This window comes from Anguilla anguilla, chromosome 1 (genome assembly GCF_013347855.1).
Source record: "Anguilla anguilla isolate fAngAng1 chromosome 1, fAngAng1.pri, whole genome shotgun sequence".
NCBI classification, from domain to species: Eukaryota; Metazoa; Chordata; class Actinopteri; order Anguilliformes; family Anguillidae; genus Anguilla; species Anguilla anguilla.
The window spans coordinates 21,285,761-21,305,566 of record NC_049201.1 but is presented as its reverse complement, the minus strand read 5'-3'; the positions used below and the strand labels follow the sequence as shown (position 1 = coordinate 21,305,566).

Here is a 19,806-nt window from a genome sequence, read left to right as displayed (position 1 = left end):
TTGTCCATGATTCCTATATTATTTTGAATCAGTATTGGTTCAGTATTACTATTTAAAATGTTCACAGTTCAGTATAACTAACAATGAAATAACTTTAAATCCCAGAAATGTTTTGAGAGTGCACAGTAGATATGGGTGTCATTTCGTTTTTTTGACATATAGCGCATCTTTCTCTGTCCAGCTTTGACTGTTCCTTCTTAAGTTTCATGGAAGTGCAGGATACATTATTTTATATTATACAGCAGAATTACCATTAACTCTCTCACCCTGTCTCTGCCTTTATCATCATTGCCATGTCAAAGGATTTGTAAAAAGAGGACTCAATAGTCTGAAACTAGCTGCAGTCCCATTTCATAAAGACAGGAAAGGCAATAGCAAATACATTCGTATGGATTATTTTTGTTTCCTTATTTAATTTTTTAATTAATGTTTTTTTTTTTAAATTATGGCTGGAAAATGGCACAAATATTTAGCGGAATGTTTGCGGTAATTTACAATTTGAAGGTCAATGTCGACAAACGGCCGTAAGTAATGATATTACGGATCAGATCAGCAGCCACGTTCACACTAATCGTCTAATGTATTCATTCAGTTGGGAGGAAAAGCCCAAGCAATTCACGACGATGAGTCAGAGACATTCAGAGATGAAACAGCAGTAAAAACCAACCCACAGATGGTGAAGCTGCTGGTGCTGTGTGGTGAACGGAAAATGACCATACTGTCTTGCCCCACTTTCTTCAAGATACCAATAAAAACCAGGCATACGTATAGTTAGGGAACTGCACAATCTGCTGACAGATGTCTGTGGGGTTAAACCTGGGTCACTTTCACCATTCCCTATGCTTGTGGGCCCACCGGCATTTACATACACACACATATATATATATATATATATATATATGCAAATGCCGGTGGGCCCACAAGCATAGGGAATGGTGAAAGTGAAAGCCATTGTACACCCACATATATATATATATATATATATATACATACATACATACATACATACATACATACATATACTTCTGAAGTGGGGCTGCTTCAGCATGGCAAATGGCGCTTTAGCGATTGTCCCCGTGGAGGCCTCCGTGCCTGTGCCTGTGCCCTGCCAGCGGCGCCGCTGAGCGCAGCGAATCGCTCATTCAGCCCTGGCGTGGCCCCGCTCGGCTCGTCTGAGGCCTTCCTGTGTGGGTGACCTACATTGCAACAAGACTTCCCTTTATCAATACTGCTCCTTACAAATAAGGGAGAGCATGGAAGCAGGCCCAACCGCGGGGTTCAATTCAGAGAGGCAGCCAGGAAACACTGACCCCCCCATCCCCCGCCCCCCGCCCCACAAATTATTCCCCTGCGCTCGCTAATCGGCAAATACTTCACCTTCTCATCCCGAAGCCACACGGGGCTGCCCTGGCCTCCCTTTTGGAATTAAACCGGGGGAAAAATAAGGCCGGGATTTTACAGGACGGTGGAAAGGTCCAGGCCAGGCCTCCAAATGGCAAAGGGGGAGGGGGCAATCCATTTCACGCTTTGCTGAAGTTGGAGGCAGAATGGCTTTGTTTACACGCATATTTCTGTCGCTTCATTAAGGATAACAATGCGCTGGAATTCAAGGCGCTTATCTGGACACTGGCTTCCTTAGGGAAAGGGGGCGGGGTGTCGGGGCATAGAAAGGGGAACTGAGAACCTTCTCTCAGAAACGCAAGCCCCTTCGGTGTAAATCCCAAGACCCACCTCGGGGAGCAAGTGCGGGAGCTTACTTAGTGGGCAGCGGGATATAGAACGTCAGCTTCCATTTTGCGGAACAGGGCTTCACAAGTGAGGGGAGGGAGTGCCAATGGCCAGGTGGTGGGGGAATGAGACAGGCGTTATCATTAATCTGGCAAATTCATTTTCCCAGCACTGGGGTGCCGTTCACGGAGAATAAAGAAAACAAACTAGCTGGTGAAACTCTCTGGCCCTTATTGTAGAAAAGACAAACCATGACAGACTGGGCCTTGAGAATTCTACATGCATCGTTCAATGAGCAGCACACAGAAAGGAGCCAAATATCAAATCCTTTTGTTCTCCCTTGCAAAAAACTGAACAAAGAGTTACGCCACAGATAAATGCTTGAGGTATACTGTGTTATTTAGGCTATATTTTTTTCTCTTTTTGTCTATTTATTTTGGGTTTGTTTTTTTGTTTTTTTGCAGAGGCCAGAAAATGTATCTCAGTAGAGTCATACGGTAGTTCTGTGGAAGGCTTTAAATTTGAGGATTTATTCCAAAGGTAATTGATCTGAACACTAAAACAACTGTTCGCTTAAAGAATGAGTGCAAAGGAAAAAGAAATATTTTCTCCTCGCTCTTTCTCATTGATTTGACATATTTCCTATTGAGAATCAAACCATTCATGTGAGCCCATTCTCCTCTACTCATCCATCTGCGGAGGTCAGGTCCACAGAAAATTTGAACCTTCCATTTTTTTAGTGTTCATCTTTTTAGTGTTTTCGCATTGTGATCATATTGGCTATGTAGTCCATTATCATATATGTGCACAAAACAATATATGATTGAAATTTTTTGATTGAAACTACTTCCATAGCAGTTGGACAGCATTGAATTTCTGTGTATGATCTAAAATGATTTTTTTCAGACAAGAATTTCCCGAATAAATTCATACAGCTTCAGAAGCGGAGCTAGAATGAACACATTATACCACCATGACGGCTGTATAAAACATGGTCACGTGGTAAAGTAAGTGCTTTCTTAAGAAAGCGGCCTGGCTTGACAGAAAACAGCATCCCCTCTTTTAACGCTAATCATCAAGCAGTGCTCCAGTCAGGCTGCCAGGTATGGTGTATGGACTCTTGCTTACGTCTTTCTGGGAAGACCTTGCAATTCATTAAGCTATCTCTCTGGTAGAAATCTCTCTACTCAACATGCCTGATTAACCATGATAGTGTTGCCAAGGAAGCTAGAACAACTGCAGTAAAATCATGAACAAAACGGTGTACACATACACACAAACACGCGCAACACACACAGGAACATGCACAATACAGTACGCACATGCACACACACACACACACACACACACAATCGCCCTTTCTTTACTTGCGGTGTCAACCATATCAGAGATGATATCTAATGGGACCAACATGGAGATAATAAGCTAATGAATCCAACATGTCACAGCTGTCAGAGCTGGCAGCATGGGACAAGCTGCACCGTTTCAGTTATTAAAAATGCATGTCACTTCCTGTAGCGCTAGCGAGCGCTACACCCAGCCACCTCTCCAACCTGGCAATTCTGGGCCTCTATCCATCCCCGTCTCCTTCAGCATAATAGCATCATCCAATAACATTAAAAAACCAATAAACCCGTTTTCTTTTTTAAAATCTCACCAAAATAAATAAACAAATAAATCACTCTTCCAAAGCAATAAATGATTATTTTGAAATGTAAAAGGGCGATTTATCACTGGAATTCACAGCGAGATTACCCTGGCTCTCACAGGATTTTGTATAGAGAACTATTCCGCCTATTTCTGGAGGCCTGCCCAGGCATCTCATTTGTTAAATAATATTTTCTATGTGGGTGTTTTCCGGTTTGTGAGTTGTGAAGAATTCTATCACCCAATGCAGCTTGGTGACAGCAGCATTGGGTGATAGATTGAAGTCGCAAAACAGACGTAAAAGCTGATGCTACAAAATGGTAATACCTTTTTTTATTTTCTTCACATTTTATTGCTGCTCTGCAGTTGCACTGAGCTACTAAGAGCGAGGGCGCAGAGTGGTTCATCGGTTCGTGATCAGGCGGTTATGGATTAAAGGAGTGTTTTTGAACATCCTCAAGAAATGAATGGCAACGGAAAGTAGACCTGCAATGTAGACAAACACTATCGAGGCACAGTTGCACTGAGGACAGACGCCCACACTTTTGAAATCCTGGTGTACCCGATCATTCCAACATAACATGGGCTTTGATGGATGAGGGGGTGTACAGTGCGCCCATCCACAAATCTCCACGTCATTCGTTGGCTCTGTTCTGTTGATTGACCTCTTCCTTAGCAACCGCGACACACATACATAAGAGCGTGTGTCCTCCATGCCGAGGATAGGGGGGGTGACATTTGCTAAAATTAAGATGAACAACCACAACCGTAGATCGCAACGCTCAATGGAGTGATTCATGAGCAAGTACATCTTGCTGTGCAATTCTCTATGCTACCTATTTTCCACCACTCTGTTCACGTAAGCACTTCATGGTTGAGATGTAACTGTGCATTGCATTCATTTTAAATGGAACGTTCAATTGATTCTTCCATAGACTAATGCAAACCGGCCCACGCCAGTCTGTGCAACCACCTTTTCAAAGCTCTGCTCACTTAAGGCCTTCACAAAAAAACTTGCTTGACTGTGGACTTGGACACATTCATAGATGAAAAATACACAAGTAATTTCCGCCACGCTGTGGGATTATCTGCATAACCTGCTGAGTGCATGCTGTACCCTTTCATGAATTGCTTTGTTGGTTTTTGTGAACTCAGGTCGCAGTCGGCCATCTTAATTTTGTTGCTTTTCATCTGCTCTGCTCATCACCACGGTTATTTTAAGGAGCACTTTTAGGCTCTTCAGCAGTGATTCCATGAATGGTCACCATGTGAGAGGGGTACTTTGGCACAAAGTCATGACAGGGTGATGAGATTACCCAGTATGCTCAAGCTACATATAGTGGTGGAGCCCTGAGTGAGTCTCTCCTTGTGGACCATATCCCCATGTTCCCATTAGGGTTTAAATTTGAATGGTCACACCCTCCCCTTCTTCATCAGCCACCCTCATATTATTACCTGTCCTTTGATGGGGATGGGATGCCAATTCAAGGCTAACGGCTACACAGATGATGTGCCTATCTGTGCCGTGTGGCTCCCTGATCAGGCCCTCCCCAGAACACCTGATATGTGCATGAAGGGATCTGATCTTGTTCAAGAAAAAACAGGAACATGAAGACAGTGTCCATCACATTGCTCTGAAGCGTGCTTTTCTGTTACTCACATGAGATAAATGATACTGGATTCCGGCTGGCATTTAAAAAGAAATTATTTTCTTTTCTGTGCTATTACGTCAACTCCATCACATGAATTGGGCCTTACCCAGAACATAGCCGAGGGCTTGTAAATTGAAGGGCACACTACTGCCACAGTTCTTTTCCAGCTGTTAATTTTGTAATGCAAGCAAATGAATTCTAAGTGAATGGCTGGAGTGGATGCAACCCAAGGCCTATTACAGAATCTCTATAAAGAGACCTGTCACATCAAGCTTTTGAAACCCACCTGCATATTCAATACAATTACAGCATTCAGTATACTGAAAAAAGCAACACATATACCGTACATTCGTATATTTCTTAAGGAGAATTTTGTGACGACCAACGCAGAAATTGCACAATATTTTCTTACTGTCAATTGAAAAAAATGGGGTCAGAAGGTCTACATGAAAACCAAACAATAAATTCAGAGATGTCAGGAATCATCCAAATAATTATCTTCCTGCAATGTGCAGCCTCTTTTTTTTAAAAATGAGAGCACAAAGTATCTTGCAATCCAATTAAATGGCCCATCAAATGATCAAAAGACTGCCTAAGATCCTATTCAAGAAGGCTTAATGCACTGTATCTATGCAGCTTTTCTGTTTCTGTTCCAAAATGCACATTAAAAACAGGCTCATATTATAAATTTATAGGTACTGCAGAGCTACACCGAGATAGACAGTAAATCTTGCGCCGATGCCAATAATCTGACTGCTCACCTCAGACTATCCGTAAAGCACTTTGAACTTAACCCCGGGTGGTTGATTGAAACAAAATGGGCAATATTTACTCAGCGCTGGCTGACAAGGCGGCTGCGTGTTCTCAAACAATGTGTCTGCGCCTGGCGCGGCGCTGGGCCAGCGCCGGAATAAGATTGATATGACAGGAGGCCGTGGGTGCAGGGGGGAGGGGGTGGGGGTGCGTACGGGGGCATATACAGAGGCACCTTGCCGGTAGGAGATAAGAGAGGAGAGCAGCTCGGCCTGGGGCAGGGGAGGAGCGCAAAAAGCTCACATTTGCAAGGGCCCCTGGGTGATCAGCAACTCCTCTCAACCACGCTGACACTTTGCTGAGACTGACCCACTCAAAGCCACAGAGACCTGCTGCCTCGCCCCTCTAATTTGGAATGTTATCGCTATGTGTGCCAAAGGTTGATCCCAAGGAAAAATCCTGCGCACCTCTTAAAATTATCACTATCCCACTGCACCTTTATATGCATCCGAAAGTAAAAAGACAAATGTGGATAAAGATAATAAAATATAAATACAGTCAGATGATTCATGTCACAGCAGCCTGCCGAAGCAGTCAAGGAATAAGAATAATAATAATAATAATAATAATAATAATAATAATAATAGCAAGCACTGTGCACATCATTGAAAAGCTGATGCCCTCTGTGATCTGGTATGAATCCTTGATCTGCCAGTTCTAACTGTGGCTGGTGGCCTTGAAATAATTTGCCATGGCGTTGCCAGGGTTGTCCCCATCTCATTGCACACCAATGACCACCTTCAGTCCATTGGGCAGCTGTGGTCTGCCTACAGCAACTACAGGTGAGGTGAGCTGCTCTGCTGTAATGGCAGTACAGCCCAGCTGGGCGACAGCAGTACGAAAAAGCAGGGGCTGGCAAACTGTGCTTCAGTGCTTTACTGTGCTTTCACAAATCGACATTGGATGTTGAGCAAGTGACTCCGGCCGACAAATATGACTGGAAATCCCGCCCCCCCACCCCCCCATAAATAAAACATAACATAAAACCTTGCACCTTTTCTGCATTAAAAAAAAAAGTCTCATCTCAGTGGCGGCGGCATGTTTTAGCACAGTTTTACCCCCCCTCCCCCACTTTCATCATTGACCCACAATATTGATTCAGTGTAGCATTGTGAATGTGGAAAAGCAAGTGTAATTTTGACATGAACATTTTTGTAACTTTGTGAGGTTGGGATAATGAAACATTGGTAGGATCTTATCAAAAGTGTTGAAGTATTGTTACGTGAAGCGTTGTTACATGAATATTTGAACATTTGTGAAGTTGTAGGCTAGGAAAACAACTGACAATTGAACTGTTTTTATTAAAAGTTTAGGCCAGGATGTCTGTGAATTTATATTAAGCTTATTGTTATTTTGTTTTGCAATAAAAACAAGGATATTGATTACATTACATGGGTTTTTAATTTATGCTAGTCTATGTGGCTATTTTCAACTGGAAATATTTTGTATTTTTTGACAGGTCATTCTATAGTCTTTGTTTGACAAATTGAGGAAATAATATCTCTGCACTCTGTTTATGAAAATGACAGTATTACTTTAACATTACCAGCATATTTTCCTGTTTAAACCAAATTAATGTGACATTCTCTCACTCTTAAATTTCTCGCTATTACCTTGGCCCACCCACAAATTAAATCCTGCCGCCACTACTGCTTTTCTTGTACTCACTGACTCACTAAGTCGCTTCTAAATAAATCCTTTAGTGTTTGCTCAAATTACACGTTACCACTTTGCTTGCTCAAAGTCATAGAAAACACTGGTCTTGTTGGGCGTTGCAATAACCCTCGTCCCCAAAGTGAAGTACTTATCCAGCTGAATACATATATTCCTTATTCATAAATATTTTTAAGATGGTTCAGTGTATAAGGATGTATGCTAAGCAAGTACATAATATATGGTCAAAACATCAAATACATATCAAAACATCCAGATGCCAGTCTTTAGCTGTCAGCAGCATAGAAGTGCCCTTAAATATGTACAGATCACAACAATCATTGACAACACAAGGGGTTGTTTCTTTTACAGGGCGGAGGACCAGGTTTGGCTTTCTCGCTCCATTGTGTGATTTTTCACTTTTTTTCCCCAAGGGATGAAAGATCTGTGTAGGCGTGGGCCGACACCTCTAGTCGCCAAGAGAGGACTGGAGCCAGCGTTGGACGGGGTCCAACAGTTCCATCAGACAGAAGACTTGGGGGTCAGACCGAGAAACGTACAACGTGTTTATTGCCCATCGCCCTGAGCTGACATGAAAAGAATTAAAGACTGGTAAAAGAACCAATAACGTCCTGTTTAAGATGGAATCTGTCCTTCTTTTGCCCGGGGGAGACTTGATGTCTCTTAGGGGAATGCATCCTATGTATTGACCAAAGCTCTGGTCCCACAGAGATACTTTGACTGTTAATGACTTCCCATAACAAGTCAGCTGTAATAACAAATAACCTCAGAACTGTAATGCAAAAGTTTTGATTTCCAATTTTCCTTGTTTGTAGGCCTCCAGGGCCCCAACAACATGGTGTTGGCCTCCAGTGGTTAAATGAGTAGTAAGCTCAAGGGTTAAATTCTTCTACGCATGGTTATAGCAGACTATGAATGCACTGCCATTGAATAGCACAACATTACTATAAACTTGGTACTTAATGTTGCCAAAGTCATCTGTTCAAAGTTCAATAAGTGAAATAACATGCCTTGCAAAAAAACAATAAATAGATGATAAAAAATGAATGTCCTGCTACATCAGGAAGAACACTTTCTATGGAGACTGCAAAATGTGGCTGATCTAAATGTCTTTCATTTAATGCATGTGCCACAATATGAAAAATGATGGCAAAATAATTTTGAGATGATAAAATACAATAGAATAATTGGATATTTCCTACTACATTTCCCTGTGTATTGTGCTGGTAACAGTTAATGCACTTCTCTTTATATTCTCTATACTTCCCTTCAGTAGCTGAAGGAGACAATGAAACGTGAAGACATCAAATCCTTGCAGCATCAGTGCACGTGACGAATGCAAACTCTTTTAGCTACTCATGATCTGAATGAAGATTCCAATTACCTGATTTCAAAGGAAACACCGACTTTTCCTGGCCCCTGTAACACAAGAACTTTGATCTTTTCTTCTTACATTCAATTAAGAAGACGCGCGGTTGATGAAACGCTGAGCGACCATAGTGGCTGAGAAACATAAATCCACTGTGTCGGAACATCTTGCTTATTCAAGGGAGATTGACCTTTTAATTTGAAATGGAAGTCAATATGTGTTATGAATGATCTCCTGAGGAGGGAGAGCGCATATCAACTGGCTGTCCATCGATCACAAAGGGTGTGAAATATTAATTAAGAATAAATTGACACAGTCTATCCCTACGATGTTATTAGTCAGATATAATGAATTTTATTGAGCAGCTTGAGTGGGACCATCCTTTTAAAATATCGAGCAAACATTGTGTTTGGCGCATGTGGTTAAGATTGAACAATCCTCAGACTGGGTCTGTATTGCTTCGATGTCCTTGCCCCATTCAAGATTACATCCAGGGCCATGTGGCTATATGTGATGCAACACAACTTTCTTGCCACAGAAACTGTTGTATTTCACCTCCTCTCTGCTCATATTTTCCATCTTTAAATATGACTACGTCAATGACTAACACAATACGAACAGGAAATGAGTCAGAATGCTTAGCATTGTGGCACACATCAGTGAGAACATTCATTTGTTTGATGCTTTGTCACTAAGCATTGTTCACTGTACTGCTTAAACCTTCCACATACTCCATACAACTCCATGCCAATGCAATTCAACGTTAGAAAGTATAAAAAGTCAGTGACATGATAGCTTCTACACATATAGCTTCTCATTTTAAGGATAACAATATGAGGGAGAGGGAACCGTAGTCTTGATTCATTTTGTGATTCATATGTGGTTGCATGCTAAAAACAGAATGGTGTTTCTGTCTTTTCACTGTCTGTGACACAGTCTACCTATTCCTCTTCTGTTTTCTGCCAAATGGTGTACATATTGCTATACTGTCTTTAGCATCACTGTATTTCCACTGTCTGAAATCTGACACTCCATACCTATAGAATGACAGAAGCTCAAAGTGGAAGTGGAAGTTGTTTTTATTGGATGCAGATGCTTTTGGCTGTGCTTGGTGGGCTTAGAAATACAATGCAGCCACAGCCACAACACTGGATCAAATTTGATGACAATATCACCAAAAATGAGCATTCTGCACAGTTTTTTTCAGAGCTATTTCTAGGCAGGTGTCCAAAATGGGCCATGTGGAGACTGCAAAAGGGCACTCGGTAACCAAATTATATTACTGGTCTTTAGAGGTGTAAAATTATATTTATTGCATACTATATGCTCGTGAAAGAAGTATGCTTAAAAGTACAATAGCTTGCTTTCTCACTACCTGTCACCCTCCCCCTCTCTCTCCATCTCCTTCTCCCCACACCCCTCCACCATCCTCCCCTTGCAAACTCTGGTACGAGTAGGTCTGGAAGATTGTAGAAAACAAATACATTAGCCATCTAGTTTGCTAATCCATTGATTGAGGTCCCTTTATTGAAGTTTTCATCAATACTCCTTATATATTTACTCCTTATATATAAGAGTACTGAATGATGAGAAAAAATATTTTGAATTTGTATTCAGACACTAACTATATAAAATTGGATTGAGTCCTTCATTGAACATGGCCTCTGATGTGAATTCAAAGCTATTTTCCCTGTCCTCAGAAATATTCACTCAGACAAGTGATTTCTTCCAAGGCCTCTAAATGGCGAGTCTTCTATTTACACTTAGCCATAGCAAAATAAATTTGTTGTTGTAAAACACCCTTTGTAGGCATAAAGTCTCAAGAACATTGAACGTAATAGTTTGTTCATGCGGGAGAAACAACACATTCTTTTATGCAAGCTGAACACCAACACACCATTAGAAACATAATTTCATTATCTAAAATGCTTCTCAGTCATCACTACAATCGCTTGCCTCTGGCTGGCTGTGTACTGGGCAGAATTTGAGTCGTTGCGGTTCACATTGGCTATATTGAGGGACTTCTCAGCCAATAGTGGTCAGAGAGCAAAATAGTTTCAACACTTCCAAATTGTGCATTGTGTGACCAGGCTGACAAAACCATAAAAAAATGGAATGAATGCAAATAAACCCACTCCATGCTACTAAAGGGGATAAGAGAGGCTACCGAAAGCCTCCAGCTTCCAGAGGTGTAAAAGACCAGATTAGATTATGTAAAACCTGATATGCAGATGGGCCGCTCTGATAAGGGAGCTGACTAGGCCCTGCTCATAAGAAAAGGGCTGTGAGCAACACTTCTGCCTGGATCCTGTGATGTGCTATGGGCATCTTCAAATGATGGGTGTGCATGGAACAGAAAAGCTGGTTTGTATATACAGCATGAATGGTGAGCTCACCTGCGGTCGAGGGTGGCCAGTGACCAGGCAGGTTAGCTCCAAAGTCTCCCCTTCTCGGATGGTGTACACCCTCTCCGTGTACCGCTCCTCCTCGATGTTGCATGCGTGGCCAGAGTGCACAATTCGGACAGTAGGGGAAGCTGTGGAGGGAAACCAACCATGTGTCAGTCAAGCCCTACATTCATAGTATCACATTGGCCTACTTTTTCAGTATCGTACATGGATATGAATAGAGGCTATCTGGGCAACATTCAAATGAGTGCCTTGATTTTCTTTTTCTCAAATGATTTGAGGGGATCTCTTAACTAATATACGCATTCTCTGGATACCTCAGTAGAACTTCTTTTCTGATTATCTTGTTTAAGAGTATGGGAATCACAGTTGGAAATCGCTATGGGCCAGAAGTCTTGGCACTGTCCAGTTTGACACAACGTAATAAAAGTCGCTTAAAATATACAGCCGTTCTCCAGCGAACTCTGTCTTAAACACAACTAGTATGCTAATGGCTTTTTATTTCTTCAAATCAAAGACATCTCTCATCTATTTTTAACCATACAGGCTAAGAACAGTAACAATGTACTTAAAATTCTCTAAACTTATGACCAGAACCCTTAATTTTACCATTTCACAATCTTTTATACTCCCAGAAGGAAAGAACTGGAGCACATTCTAGGAGAGTAAGGGAGAGTAAGACAAAATAAAATAAAAAACAGATTATTAGCCAAATTTACACTGGAGAAAACATAGTCATAATCATATCATATATCAGTGTACCTTAGGAGGAGTACAGTGGGAGAGACTAATGAAGCAGACCATTGATTTTCTTTTCTATACACAGCAGAACGAAAACCAACGCAGCACATGTGCTGCCACAATCTTCGTTTATGAAGTATTTCCCCGAATCACTCCAATCTTAATGTAATTTATCAAAATCACCAATGGTGCCTCGACAGCATTGCTTTAAAGTAGCAAGTTGCATGGAAGATTTATTTTTAAATTGAACATGATTTTACACGTTATGTCTAAGCAAAGGTAAAACTTTATCTTTCATGACACTTTATCTGCTGAAAGGCAGACTCTTTGTTATGGTGCAGCAGGTAACAATAAAGATCTTGTCATGTTATTTATCACAAAAGAAAACTTTGAAACTAGCCCCTCTGAATCATGTGATTGTGTCATATCTGTATATATATTTTTCTGTCGAAACATGCATCCGTAGCAGGTCTAACGAGGGGGAGGGGTCCAGAGTAACCACATTGCATTCTCTTTCCCCACTGTATTCGTTTACTCCACCCCACCACCATTCCCAAATTCACTGAATAACTATGTGGGGGGGGCACAGACAGGACAGACGGAGTGTGGATTTTATGACAATAAACCCAGACCAGCTTTCTTTAGAGAAGGTGGAAGGGTAGCAAACCAGCTTGGCCAATTATTTTTAAATGACAAAGAGTATGACACATTTATATCTGGCAGATACACTGCTGTTGATCAGTACCAAACTACACAAGTCCAGGCATGCCCAAGTGTAACATATGTGTATATATATATATATATATATATATATATGCACACATGTGTGTGTGTGTGTGTGTGTAGGCAAGAAATTCGGAAAAAATCTGATCCGTGCCTGTATTCTACACTGAGGGAGCTTTTACATTATGCTGTCAACAATATGTAGACAGAAGATTCATAAATAATACACTGTCCAACTGAGCTGGGTGATTCTCTTGGATGTGTAATAATAGTTTGAGTTAATTGCATTAAATCTTACTGTCGGCACACCACAAGTCATATTTCCCCACTACACAGAAGGCCATAGTATAGTTTTTGTTATTTAGCTTTCATATATTGCAGCCAAAAATAAAATAGAGATTAACAAATGCATACGTACCTGAATTTACTCATCACAGAAACCATATTCATCATGTGCATTTACTATATTCAAGGCACAATGCACTGGGTTAGATTGGATTCAAAAGCAGAATAAAAGTAATACCAGGTCTGGATATAAGCTGAGACTGCAAATTTGCTGGGGTGCCATATAAGAGAAAGTTCTGCAAAAATGACGATGTGCAATATAATATCGAAATCTTAAATCCAAAAGCTTTCACATCACACAGTGCTGACATTTTCAGGGACAGTTCATTTGTTTTCAACAGAAAACATTATTTCTCATATAACAAAGTTCAGACATTGATCCAACCTACTGCATTATGGGTTATTTTCACATATAAATGACATAGTACACATTTCTAATGTACCATTAGCGGGGATATGTTCACATACTCCCCACTCTCTACCTTCACATTTGAACCATAAACACTGGATTTTTGACACATTAAAAAATTCAAAACAATGTCTTTCCAAACAGAAAAAAGATTCTAAAAAGTCAGCAGTCCCCTTTGGGTGCCAAGAACCACTTGTCAACCATTTGGGAACAAACTATAAAACAAATCTGACAGGGGATAGGTCAGTGGTGCTTGTTTGAAGTCTGCAGCAAGGAAAACAGAGGTATTCTTCGGTTCCAGCTGCCTGCAATTTCCACTGGCCTAGTTTCCCCAGGTCTATTTTCAGAAAAAAACAAGCTTGTTTCCCCCCATGACTCCTGTAATGTTCCACAAAGTGAACCTCTGCCCCCACCCCCCGCAAGTCTCTCCCCGCCTTCTGCCAGGCACATCACCCCCAGAGCCCCAAGGCTGACAAACAGTGGTGTCCGATCATGCTCTCCTCTGAGCTTAATGACTGCAGAGCACAGGTCACAGGAGTGCTGCCTGCCGGCAATTAGGACCCTCCCTAATTGTTTGTAAAGGTTTTGGTTTCAGATTTGCCGTTTGCTTAATCACACTATCTCCTTTGAGGTGTGTCACTTGGCTGACAGCTGGGAAGGCATGAAACAAGGGACAAACTGGGATGAATGACAAATCAGATGCATGTCAGAGGTCTCTCCAACTACACCTGTTTTGGGAATGCTCCAGGAATTACAAACCGTTCTCTGGGATGGGATGGGGGTTGTGATACCAAGAAGGCCAACAGCGCTGAACAGCAAAAACAGCACTCGCCACTGTTTGTTGGCTTGACCAATCTGGCAGTCATGGCTTGATTTGATGACTTTATTCTCGGTGCGTTTGGGCCATAGCAGAGCATAGCAAGGAAAGAACTACAAATTGGGCACTGGTGTTGACATAGTGTGATACGTTGCACTGTGGTTTGTATGTTGGGGAGAAGGGTGTTCGTTTATTGTTTTCAACAAAATAATTTTTGGCATCCGCTATCCTGGAGCAGAACACCCATTTAGTAATCAAAACATTTTACCTCATTCTGCACTCCGACTGACTCCAGGTGCTTAATGAACGCGACTTCATCAGCCGAGCAGGAGAGCACAGCAAGTAGGAAATCCAATGGCAATTATGCAAATGGCCAGCTCTCAATGAGGAAATCAACCGGAAGAACACATACAAAAAGGGAGGGATACATGCTTCAGCACCAATAAAACTAAACCCAAACAATACAGGGAGAGCTATCTCCAAGGCCATACTGCCATTCTGTGATATTCTCTTTAGCTTAATTTAGAGTAAAATAATATGTACTGAATATGCATATCTTTTTACAAAGACCATTGAATACGTGTCCCTCAGATCACTCCAATGTTTTGAACCTTACGTTTAAGAAAATAATTTAAGCAAGTTCTACATTATGGATCAGTTGATGGTCATGGAAATTACTGAAAAATATGAAGTGAAAATCAAAAGATGTAATAACTGCATTGGTTATTAATGTACCATTGTTGTCAGACCCCCTGAAGCATAATCAGACTTCTCTGCCCACATCACGTATCTGAAAGAGCTCCCAGATAGCTGAAGAATTACTTATTGTAGAATCATCAAGGCCAGTTTTCTAAGTAAACATTCCAGACATCTGTTATTTGATCATGCCGCATGACAACAAGAGCTGTCAGATGACTGGTCGAAGGTGCATGAATCACTTTCACGAGGCCAAGAAATGAACAACGTGCATTAGCAGGAGGGCGCATTTTACTTTGTTTATTTGTTTTGATCATATTCACCTAGGCAAAATCTGTCAACAGATTACTGTAAAACAGGACTGCCCAACAATGCTCCCGGATATCTACCACCTTGTAGGTGTTCATTTCAACCCTAATTTGGTACACCTGATTCTACTAAATAGCTAAATGAGATCTCTAGCTATTGAATGAGGAATAGGACCATAGATCTCCAGGAACAGGGTTCAGATGCCCAGATGTCCCATATATTAGCCCAGGGGTCATCCAGTAGAAAGCCTACAGCATGAGAAGAAAATATAATTATGGTGGCTGACCTGCCACCATGATTATATATTAACTGAGTATAAAACTAAACTCAAACAGCGGCTTCTTAATATGCCGTACTATTGAGGGTGTCAGCAGGCCTTGCGTATGTTTCAGTTTATTCCCTTGCCCAGGGATCAGTGTTCAACGTTGGATGGTGCCTTTTTCACACAGGCCTGAGTCTCACTACGGTGTAAAAGTACTTTAGGCTTGCACATGCATCACATGCAAGTGTTAACTGTAAGTGTTCATAGAGAGGGTTTCCCAAGTGAAAAAAATGGTGAAGATGAGGGTCACTCAAGAAAAGGCACAAAGACATATTCAATGCAGAAATGAAGCAAGTAAAACAATCATGCTGTCTGTTCATTATTATGCACAGCGCTTCGATCAGACAGACAACAACAAGCAACAATGGCTGTAGGTACAGTACTTGCACACAAAGCAGCAAACGATGTCAACCAATGCAGACTTCAGACAGCAATACCCTTGTTTCTGGAGCACATATGCTGTGTCGCAAGTGATATCAATGAGGGGCCAAGTCAACCACGCCTCTTCCCCTCCCCCGATGAGCTCAAAGAAGTGGGGAGAGGGTAAATTCGATAGCAGTCACTGGAGAGCATCAGCTATCCCACAATGAGGAGAAAAATAAACACTGCCAGGCGGCCAATACAGGCCAAATGGGATTTGGTTGTCTTGCTAATAGTGAGTCTACCAGGACAGAGTGCCAGTATTTTTTTTTTTCTTGGAAATAAGCAAATGCAAATGCAACACACACTTTAGCATGAAAAGCTAGAACAGCTGGGGCTCAGTGGAGTACGATTTAATGTCTCGAACCCTGGGAGATGAAACCAGGTTCTGCCCACCACTGGGTTCTGTGCAGTTGGCGAATGACTGCATGTGTGAGTGCGCTTCCTATGCAAGTCATTTTAGATGCTCTGGAAATTTTCCATTAGTGGAAAAATCATATCTGTCCCCCCGCATTCTTCACACGTTTTGCAAATCTTTCAGATGAGCTCAGTGAGACCGTGTTGCTGGGCGCATATGTTCTGCATGATGACCAGAGTATTTCACAAAGATTGTTAAGTTTGGTTCTGTCTCCTTGGCCATCCAATCAGGGCCTGGCCCTTGAAGCCATAGCACGGGACAGGAATTTCATTACCTTCTTTACTGGCGATCATAAACCTGTCAATGAAAATAAACTACAAAAAATGGGACAACAAAGCTGACTTCTTTGTTACTGCCATTAGTGAAAGACACTGGGTACAAGCCATTACAGCTGGAATGGCTAAAATAATATTAGATGTTAACGCAAGAAGTGGTTTGAAAGCTTCTAGTTTCATCTGTCATTGGCTTTAAAATGTATCCGCCTCCCCGTCCCCTCCCTATCCAGCAGACCTCTGAGAAACAAAGTAGCACAAAGGTAATTCTTAAGCTCCAAGGCCATTGCTAAAGGATCTATATTAAAAGGTAAAGAAAGGTGAACCCAAGTGAGACAGGCCCAGTTTTTTGTTTTCTTTTTTTTTTTGTGAGCGTGATATAAAATATTGAATATATCACACGATCACACAGTGAACATTTTGGGAAATTGCAGCAGTTCCTCCTTTTTTGTATGCTTGTGTACTTTGTGTACTTGCCTCCTGTGGTTTCCAATGTTCTTTGTGTTGTAAATGTTTCAGTTTTCACCAAACAACCCCCAACTGTTAACCGCTGTTAACATTTTCCAACTGCCATGTATCTAGTGATCCATACAGCTACTGAGTAATGGGTGTACCATACGAATAGTGTCCTTTGTCTTGTCATCAATGTCTGTGATGGAGTAAGACCATCCTGACTGGACTATCATTACCACAGAAATCTACCTCACTGGATTACTTATTTATTTTTGTTCAAAAATAATGTTGAGAATAACACCCAGGTAACAAAAATGTACCAGATAACAACATCAACATAACAATGGTACAGAACAGCAATAATGGGTTTAAAGAAGCTAACAATCTGTGGCGCACTATGATGCAGTAATGGGCAATTTTTTTATATAATAAAGAAAATAATAAATATAACAAATATAAATATAATAATACATTTTCTGCCCAATACTGTTAAGAATGTACTATTGTTTACCTTATAAAACTGATGTTATGTAGAGACCAGACTTATTGAAATCTACACAGTTTTAGATCCACCAAATTATTAAACACCCCATCTAGAAGACATTGTATGCTAGAAAACAAACCGTAATCTTGCTTTTTTACTTTTGAAAACAGAAACAGACAAATTGGGTTTGGGGCCACACTACAACATTAGATGACTGTGTATATATTCACCATATAATGTGGGTGTGTGTAATTCATGCATTATTCATTGAAATATGACAAATAGCTGCAATACCAGCTTGGGTGCAGCTATGAAATTAAAGACATCTTGTGATTATTTCTGGGGAAAGCAACTGCATTTATAACTATATTACACTGAAAAACAAATGTTTCAAATCAACTTTTTATTTCAGATTACTGAATGCATTGCCAAGGTATCAGTAACTATCCATACACAGAACATGATCTCACATGATCACACATCTGAGAAAAAATCACGTGCTCTAAAATTTCTGACTGCACACAGATAAAACTGCTTTGGAACATGAAAGCAGAGTACTAGTATCCTTTTCTGATATTGTTTTAGCTGCCTCAGAAATCGTAGTAAATAATCCAAAAATATATTCCTTTTAATGTCAACAATAAGCTATACTTTTAATATTTGGGTAGTTTTATGTGACATACATAACCATCCTGAAAATAAACCTTCTTATAAGACCATAGTCTACAACTCCCAAAGACTAGACACACCCATGTGTTTTATCTATTATTATTAATTTTGGTTGATTTCTTCACCCACAACAGGGTTGGCAAAATGTTTCGATCTCTGAAGGCCTCAAAAATCCTGGTCTACAAATTAATTTCAATGCCAAAAAGCAGCATCTACAATTACACTCTGGTCAACCATCTTCATAAAGGTTTATGACTACATCTATCTCAATTTTCAGTGGGTCAGTTTTTTGCTTCAGGTGTGATCTCAGCTGATGTCTACCCATCATTGGAATGAACTTATCAGTGATGCCTATTGCTTTCATGTATTCTGCCCAGTTTCACAATGAAATCACTTCAATACTCCCAATCATCTGCCTATGGAGTATGAAAGAAAAATAAGCATCAGCAGGATTGCATTTTCATCATCAACAACTTATTAAAAAGTGCATCTGGCAGGCACTGATTTCATTTCATAGAATATACAATCAAACTTAAGGTCCACATCAGCAACAATGTTGAATTTTTTTTGTTGTCACAGCCCAAGCACTGGCACATGCTGTTTTATATTTCTTTGTGAGTGTGTGTGTGTGTGTGTGCATCTACATGTATGTGTGTGTGCTTGTGTATGTACAGTATGTGCCTGTGACTGTACATATGTGTGTTTGTGTGTGTGTGTGTGTGTGTGTGTACCTGTGTTTGTGTGTGTGTCTGTATGTGTGTGGGTGTGTGTCTGTGTGTTGAGAGGAAGGTACCGTATTTGTTTATTTTCAGCAGTTTAAGAAATTAAGAAATATCTGAAAATATAGAAATCCTGAAAATGGAGGGAGGAGCTGCAGCACAAAGCCAGCAAAATAAAATGACTGTTCTGCTACTGGAGTTCTGACAGAGGGTTATGACTGGGTGGTTTCCATTTTGGGAACTGTCCATGGGACTGAATGCTGATGAATCTATTCTTAGGAGTGTTGAACTGTTCAGGAAAAGCAGAGGCAATAGGCATATGGAGTCTTCACCATTCACTGTGCTGTCTATCAGATTTGTGTCTTCACCAAAAAAGATATGATTCTGTGAACAAATAAATATTTTTAATTACCTGGCCGACATTTCCATAAGAACTTGGTGTGGTTTGCATTTTACTGAACATAGAAAATTGAAAGTCACCTGACACATGCCTATGGAGGGTACTCATATCATATTTGCATTTTGGAAGAGATGGTCATTTGGATGAATTAAAAGTATGGAATAAATGTGATGAACACATTTATTATGATGAATAAGGAATGAGATATCAAGTTATCTAGCTTGCAATTAAAGTACTAAACAATATAATTGAACAAAACATTACTATCAATTTGTAATTGTCAGCACAAACCCCACATGAAACAAAAATACCTAATAA

At 40.7% G+C, this 19,806-nt stretch overlaps 1 protein-coding gene across 9 annotated transcripts in view; it reads right to left on the bottom strand.

Moving 5' to 3' along the window:
- mdga2a (MAM domain containing glycosylphosphatidylinositol anchor 2a) overlaps positions 1-19,806 on the bottom strand; it is a 226,214-nt gene that overhangs the window by 132,949 nt on the left and 73,459 nt on the right. For all 9 annotated transcript variants that reach the window (XM_035392026.1, XM_035392033.1, XM_035392074.1 and 6 more), the window contains one exon: positions 11,280-11,419. In XM_035392026.1, the coding sequence (XP_035247917.1) occupies positions 11,280-11,419 (140 nt within the window). The remainder of the gene's footprint in view (positions 1-11,279; positions 11,420-19,806) is intronic.